The sequence below is a fragment of the Anarhichas minor genome, unplaced genomic scaffold, assembly GCF_050575085.1.
Source record: "Anarhichas minor isolate MPS153535 unplaced genomic scaffold, ASM5057508v1 ptg000051l, whole genome shotgun sequence".
Taxonomy (NCBI): Eukaryota; Metazoa; Chordata; class Actinopteri; order Perciformes; family Anarhichadidae; genus Anarhichas; species Anarhichas minor.
The window spans coordinates 6,575,957-6,583,942 of NW_027466497.1; the positions used below are offsets into that span (position 1 = coordinate 6,575,957).

General features: G+C 39.0%; 1 protein-coding gene across 1 annotated transcript; it reads left to right on the forward strand.

Moving 5' to 3' along the window:
* Positions 1-1,421: 1,421 nt before the first annotated feature.
* tpi1a (triosephosphate isomerase 1a) lies at positions 1,422-7,136 on the forward strand. The gene is made up of 7 exons (XM_076112911.1): positions 1,422-1,648; positions 3,161-3,284; positions 4,044-4,143; positions 4,684-4,801; positions 5,060-5,145; positions 5,514-5,601; positions 6,221-7,136. Exons 1-7 carry the CDS (start codon positions 1,537-1,539, stop codon positions 6,340-6,342), a joined length of 750 nt encoding a protein of 249 aa, XP_075969026.1. The 5' UTR covers positions 1,422-1,536; the 3' UTR covers positions 6,343-7,136.
* Positions 7,137-7,986: the final 850 nt, after the last annotated feature.

Sequence of the window (7,986 nt, forward strand, 5' to 3'; positions counted from 1 at the left end):
GACAAACGCCGGGGCAAAAACGTGCGGCTGTGTAGTGAACTCAAGATGGACACCAAAAACCAGACGTGTACGTTATCTTTTGGATTTTCCTCAGAATTTAGTTGCAACATGTTCACATTCAGAAAGTACTCAGATCCCTTCACTCTCCCTCTTATGTTGCAGCCTTTTGCTGAGATAGTTTCGTTAATGCAGTAGTTTAACTTTACTGCAAAGTTTATATTAAACTGCAAAAACTGTTATTAAAAATGTAACCTTTTTTCCAATGTTTTAGGTAATTTATGGGTTAACATATAAAAACGGTAATTCTACAGCAGCATACTGTACGTGTAAATCACAGAATATTACCTGTGAAGTTTGGTAAATACAGCAGTTCTACAGTATACCGCTAAATCAAAGTAATCTGGATACTATCTGTGAAGTTACAGTTAAATACAGTAATTCTACAGCAGCATAGTGTACTGCTAAATCCCAGTAGTTTGGATATTACCTTTGAAGTTAAATACAGCAGTTCTACAGTAGTATACCGCTAAATCTCAGTAATATACTGGCATAACTATACTGTGAGGTCACAGTTGCCATTTCACAATACTTTACTTTGAAAAGTATACATTAACTTACTGTGAAAGTAATGTGACTGTAATTTACTGTTGATGTACAGTCAAATAATGTACAGTGAGCATCATGTCCACATTCAGAAAGGATTCAGATTCCTTCATTTTCACATTCTGTTATGTTAAAATCATTTAAATTCATTTTTTCCCCTAATCAAGCTACACTCAATGCCCCATCATGACAAAGTGAAAACAGGGTTTTAAAAATGTTTGCTAGTTTATTTAAAAAATGAAAACACAAATATCACATTGACATAAGTATTCATCCTTTGCTACACTTGATGTTTAGCTCAGGTGCCTCCTGATCATCTTTGAGACGTTCGCCTTGATTGGAGTCTTAAATACAACTGATTGAACATGATTTGTAAACCTGTCTATATAAATAATAATAATATTATTGTATTTATATAGCACCTTTAAAAACAGAGTTTACAAAGTGCTTTGTCAGACAAAGCAGCAAAAGCAAGACAGTAAAACAACAGAAAGCTCGACAGTGAGGCCCAACAAAGCACGACAAACTACCATAAGAGATAAAACCTTGATAAAACAGTACACTAGATTATTGTATATATTGTGCATTTTTTTTACTCTGTTACTTTGATTGCTTACCTGTATCATAATGCTGCTGCTATCCATCTATCCATCTACCTATCCATCGATCCATCTATCTATCCATCTCAGAGGGGATGCCATACTTCATTGTAACAACAGGTGACAGTAATGCGCCATAAAGCTGTTTGACTCTCTTTATAAACACCAAACAAGAAGAAGAAGGACGTCGTTTTATTCTGCCCGTGTTGGGTTCTCATATTTCCGACAGCACCTGACGTACACACCAGCCGGAGTCCTCATCCCGCAGCTGAAGTGATCCTCCGGACCTCCACCGCCTCTCCTCCACCCGGGTACCTGACACCTTCTGCCGGCCATGGCGCTCCGGAGCTTCTTCGTGGGAGGAAACTGGAAGATGAACGGCAACAGGGAGAGTCTGGAGCAGCTGATCTCCACCCTGAACACCGCGAGCCTGGACGACCAGACCGGTAACTTGACGCACATTTAAAACGCAGTCTGCGGATGAACTCTTCTGCAGGTTTTATGATGCAGAGATCAATAAATAAAAAATAAAAAGTAATGGACATGAAGTCAGACAGAGAGGAGGAGGTGCTGCCCTGATGACACGCTGACATTGGGAGTCATGTGATCAGGATGAGTCGCATGAAGGCCTCTGACGCGTCTGCTTTATCCTCACTGGGGAGTAACTAAGTACATTTACTCAAATACTTAGGTGTGATTTTAAGGTACTTCTACTATATTTCAGGGGTAAATATTGTACTTTTTACTCCACTATAACTTTATTGGCAGCTGTAATTAGTGGGATTCTATAATCCCAGGGCTCCTGCCCGACTGAACAGAAAGACATTATCTAAAGATGACTTTCCTCTCTTAACTTCTCAGATACTTTGATTTATGTAACTGTTTGAGGCCCAGAAGGCTTTAAACTCTCTAATATAAAAAAGTAAACAAAGATTAGAGGCAAATGAAAACAGATTCATACGTCTGCATATTGTAGGTTTTTAAAAAAGAAAAGGAAGAAGAAGACTGAGCCAGGGGACGGGGGTCAAATTCAGAGAAAGAAATGTGTGCATTTATCAGACAAATCTTGGATTTTCTTGGAGATTATAGAGTCATAGATTAAAGTCACAAAAACACTGCAGCAACTTGAACTATATTGTTCATATCAGTATTTATTAATGTTTGTTTAAAAACACAGATTTATCACTTAACGTTAGACGAAGTAGAGGATTTTCTCTGAATATTATCCCCTTAATGTTTCCTCTCCTATTACTCATCTCATGACCCCTCAGATGTATCTTGTGACCCTTAGTACTTCTGATACTTCAAGTACATTTAGCTCATAATAAAGTTCTGTACTTTTATTTAAGTGGGATGTTGAATGCAGGACTTTTGCAGAAGTATTTTTCAGACTGCAGGTGTGTTTTTGTTTTGTTTTAAATACATTATTTCATGTGAACGTGTTTAATGGGGCTTCAGCTAATTATTCTACTCAGACTTGAAAACCAAAGTGACAGCAACATAAAGTGTTTAATTTAAGTTTATTGAACTGAACACAGAAACTTAAAGATGTTGTTCTGCTGCTTTAAAACGAGTTAGTCTCGCTTTCACAGCAACGCTGCAGCTATAAGTGATGGAACTCACCTGAAAACAAATCTAACCCAATTTAATTGAACTAAATTAACCTTTTCAGCTCAGAAACAAAATGCATGTTCTTTTGTTTTTTTAATATTTCCATTTATTTGCCTCTCAGCCACACAGTCACTGTGAATAGTTGCACTGAATATTTAGGATGGATAACGTGAACACAAATGCAGAATTTAGAAAAATAAAAATCCAGTTAGGCTGCACAAAGCAACATGGAGGAGGATTTACAGTCATGCATGAGGGCCGTCGAGTGTGTAGAGGGATGGTGATGATGGTGATGAAGGCCGTGCAAACAATAAAAAGAAAACGTTTTGCACCTATTTGTTTTACAGAGGTGGTGTGCGGTGCTCCCTCCATCTACCTGGACTTCGTTCGCTCCAGTCTGGATCTCAGGATCGGTGTCGCAGCCCAGAACTGCTACAAGGTGGCCAAGGGAGCGTTTACGGGGGAGATCAGGTACCTCACCCACTGAATGGAGGCTCTCACGAGTCATTCCTAATCATTATATTGTTATTTATTAGACTGCAGGCTGATGCGTGTTTGAAGTTATCGAGACATAATTTGATGTTCGGGCATCCTCGCATTCACAAAAACATGTTTCCTCTCGCAGTGTTTTAGTATTCGAGATCGGTCAACGTTCTCCTTTCTGGTTTTACAAAGAAATCATTAAGCCAGCTACAAGAGCGCACATATTACGCTTACGTTTTAAAATCTTTACACTGGTTAGTTTTTATATTGATTTTAACGTTATTTGTTAAGTTTATAAGGCCCTACATGGCACCAGACTATAGTCTAAGAACCAGTTAGGCCCTTCAGATCCTCTGGTTCTTCTCTTTCAGCTGTTGAACAAAGCATTGTTTACATCCTGTTTGTGTCAATCATTTGTCAAATTCCCCTCTGTAATGCCTTTTGTTTATTTTATCAAGGCATTTCTCATGGTGCACTTATACAGTATGTGTGTATATACAGTGTGTGTATATATATATATATATATATATATATATATATATATATATATATATATATATATATATATATATATATATATATATATATATATATATGGCAATGAAAGGGGTGAATGAAGAGGAATCTTCCGTTGTTTTCTTTGGGAATGTGGATCTTTCAGATCAGTTTGAGGAGTGATTATGTTTTGCACGTTCCACATTTCTCGGTTTCGGGGGTCTTGACTACAACGCTGTCCTCTCTCTCCAGCCCGGCCATGATAAAGGACTGTGGGGTCGACTGGGTGATACTGGGACACTCTGAGCGCCGCCACGTCTTTGGGGAAGGCGACGAGCTGATTGGTCAGAAGGTGAGACGCTTCCTCCTGCTCCAGAGGTTTTTGTTTTTTAATTTGGATGTTTTTTTCAGTCTCAAAACACTCATCTGAAAATGTTCCTGGACGTATCTTTTTGGCAAATTAACAACAGTAAAAGAGTCAAATCATGTAAAAACAGTGGTGTTGTGCAGATGTATATACCTGATAATATTACTGTAATGGGTGTTCCACCCCAAATCTATAAGAGCATTCAAATTAAACAATAAAATGAAAACCTGGTAATAATAACAATAATAATATATAACTTTATTATCTAGCACCTTTTTAAAAACAGAGTTTAAGAAGTGCTTTGAGAGACAAAGTTAAAGCAACATCACAGAAAGCTCAACAGTGAAGTCAAACCCTGATAAAACGGTACAAAAGATACGACATGAACAGACTAAAAGTAACAAATAAAGTAATGATAATGAAATAGATGGGTATAAAGACGAAACCACATGAAAGCCAGTGTGTAGAAATGAGTTTTAAGAAGTTGCTGATGCGGGTGAAGACTTGAGTCCGGTTGCCTCTCAGGTGGCTCACGCTCTGGAGAGCGGTCTGGCTGTGATCGCCTGCATCGGGGAGAAGCTGGAGGAGCGGGAGGCCGGCACCACCGAAGAAGTCGTCTACGCTCAGACGCAGGTCATTGCAGGTAAACATTGCAGGTTTTTTTTTAAAGTATGCTGTATTTTTCTTATTATTATTATTTTGTATTATTACATTTTTGGTCTTGTGGATCTTCTGTTTTTCTTCTGTTTTCCTGCTGATTTTCAAAAAAGAAATCACTGATTTTATTTCTTCTTTATTTAAATTGTTTAACCCTCGTTCAAAAGTGACAAGAGCAAATGATTTTGTTTCATATCTTTTCATGTTATGCCTTTTATTACTCAATATTTAATAAATATTCCAGAGAACGTGACGGACTGGGGGAAAGTGGTGCTGGCATACGAACCTGTGTGGGCCATCGGCACAGGCAAGACGGCTTCACCTGAGCAGGTAGACACCGACGCAACATTGACCTGAAGGCAGACGATTGGAGTCATTAGACACCTGGTTATTTTATTGTTTGCTATCATTAAAGCCTTTTATGTTCACCAGTAACAGTCTTCCTGCAGATCCAGTTTCTCCAGTATAAACTCGGCTGGCTGCCAGTCGTCTCTCCACCATCATAATGTGCTCACATCTGCAGGCTGACCTTCAGCTGGTGTCAGCTGGAAACGTTGTATTTTCAAATATGGGTATTTTTACCGCGAGCAAATGATTGATCTCATCTCGTGTGTGTGTGTGTGTGTGTGTGTGTGTGTGTGTGTGTGTGTGTGTGTGTGTGTGTGTGTGTGTGTGTGTGTGTGTGTGTGTGTGTCCAGGCTCAGGAGGTCCACGAGAAGTTGCGGGCGTGGCTCCGAGCCAACGTCTCAGACGACGTGGCCGACTCTGTGAGGATCATCTACGGAGGTCAGTACCAGCACCGTGACCCGACTCCGCTGGAGGTCTTAGGGAAATTAAACAGCAGGCTCATGTGATGCGTCTTTAAATTTGGTTTTAGAGTCACGAAAAGAAGAAAAACAAAAGTGATATTTCCTGCGTTTACATACGTAAACTTTAAGTAAATAGCACATGAACACGTGTGCTCACGTGTAGTACTCCGCTGTGCTCAACGTCATACCTTTTTATATCTGGCTTTTCTTCAACAAATCCAACAACCGCGGCGCTAAGGGAGTCCGACTACTCTCAACGCTGTCGATGTTATTGATGCGCGTCTTTTTAAATGTAGCCGAAGCAAAGGGAAATTGTTGGACGGCGTTATCTTCTTTCCTTTTGTTAAGGAGGGTCCGGTGTTTCCTCTGCTGGAGGACATAAGAAAGGAAGCACTGGAGCACCTTTCCTTTAGCATTTAGAGGACTCGAAGCCCACGCTGCTGCTCATTATTTAGAGATTTTAAACTTCTAGAGATAAAAGTGGAATTTTGCAAAGTAAATGTGTCTTTTCTCTTTATTTTTCTGTATCGACGTCGGGTTTAATTTCACCACAAAATCACCTCTTTTTTTCTCTTTTCTTTTTTTTTGCTCTCCAGGTTCAGTAACGGCAGCGAACTGCAGAGAGCTGGCGTCTCAGGGCGACGTGGACGGCTTCCTGGTGGGCGGAGCTTCTCTCAAGCCGGAGTTTGTCGACATCATCAACGCGGCGCGTGCGTAAGCACAAAGAAACATCTCCGTCGGCACCAAAGAACAACACCCTTTAGATTTTAGTCACCACGTGTCCTCAAACTGGGCTGACTGATCCACAGACAGACGTGTGTCGAATTAGACCACTTTTATTTTGAAAAGGTAAAAATCTGTACGTTTGCTCTTTATAATTTGTCATATTACAGCACAGAGTCAAACTACTGTACATTTCTTCTTCTTTTTACCATTTGGTCTGTTTCTAACAGTGTTTGGTTACTGTATCAAATATCATGCAACTTGATTGTGTTGATTTAAAGGTCAGTAAACATCAAATAGATCCTCGTGTTTCCAGCCTGATTGTATTTATTTATTTTAAAGAGGACGTGAGTTCATCTTAAGAGGATAAAATAAAGTGTGAGCTGTTTTTCTTTCTTCATTTGAGAGATAGAAGTAACAAGAGAGAGAAGAAATATGAAATACAGATGTGATGCATTGAACACTGTTTCTTTCGTGTGTGTGAACGACAGGAAACACTGGTATCGATAGAGTTTGAGGATCAGTCGCCTCAGGTTGTCCTGTGTGTTAATAGCTCTGTTCTAATGTTGTGTTAATGTTGATCCTCGTTGTCTCTCTCACCCAAATGGCCCTTCAAAATAAAAGCTGTGGATAGAATGTACTTATAATATAAAGTAAAAATATGTTTCTTTCAGTTGTTACGCAGCTTTGAAGAGTCAGGGACTTTTACTGTGGAAGATGTCGTTAACACTTCCGCTGTATGTTCAACACTGGACCTAAATGAATGAATAAATATATAAAACATGGAAACAGGTTTTGTTTGATTTGTGTTGTGTTTATATGACGTCTTCTTATCCTGGTGTGAAACGAAGCAGATTTAAAGTGACCGTGAGATGTGGAACCAAAGCGATCTTAAATATATGAATATATATTTACGTGGAAGAAAAACTGAATGTTTGTCATCATCTCGGGGTCTCTTTGGGGGTCACGGCCCCACATGTTGGGTTTGAAAGGAGATAAACATGCTGCTGCCTTTAAAGCTTTAAAGACCTACAAAACTTCTTGTGTTCACAAACTCTGCGGTCTTTTTTTTTTGCAACATTACAAAAGATACAGAGAACTTTAAAGTTTCAAACTTTACTTTCCGGCCCTTACCGTATGACCTGTTGTGATTACCAGCAGGTTCTCTCAGCAGTTGCAAAAACAAAATCAAACCGTCGATTACTGTTTACCTTTTCTTCTTTTTTATAAAGCAGCTTGAAATTCAGTCAAATTGAGTCGTAAAAAATCACAAAAAAACAGAACTGAACAAGAAACACGGACACAAAAAAAAGACAAAAATCTTTTAACTGTGATTGAAATTGTAAATTACCATCTTTTTATTTCACATATTTTCACATTGTTTTCAATGACAAGCATTCTTTTTTTAATTTTATTTATTTTCTTTCGTCTTTTCTTAACACAGCTATTCTATGGACATTCAGGGGGAACAGAAGGAACGAAGGGATTCAGGCGTTTAGATTTGTTTTCTTTTTCTTTTGGACAAAGGTGGGGGGGGGGGGGGGTTCCAAGCATAAAGGACAAATAATCAGAATCACATCAGGGCGGGAAGAAAGAGAGGGTTTTAAAAACTGAGAAACAGACACGACGAGAAGGAAAG

Excerpts from the sequence above, each read along its gene's own strand:
- tpi1a (XM_076112911.1), top strand. The coding sequence starts at position 1,537 with ATGGCGCTCCGGAGCTTCTTCGTGGGAGGAAACTGGAAGATGAACGGC. Across the intron at positions 4,144-4,683 it reads ACGAGCTGATTGGTCAGAAG|GTGGCTCACGCTCTGGAGAG; the intron begins GTGAGACGCTTC and ends GTTGCCTCTCAG. Across the intron at positions 4,802-5,059 it reads TCAGACGCAGGTCATTGCAG|AGAACGTGACGGACTGGGGG; the intron begins GTAAACATTGCA and ends TAAATATTCCAG.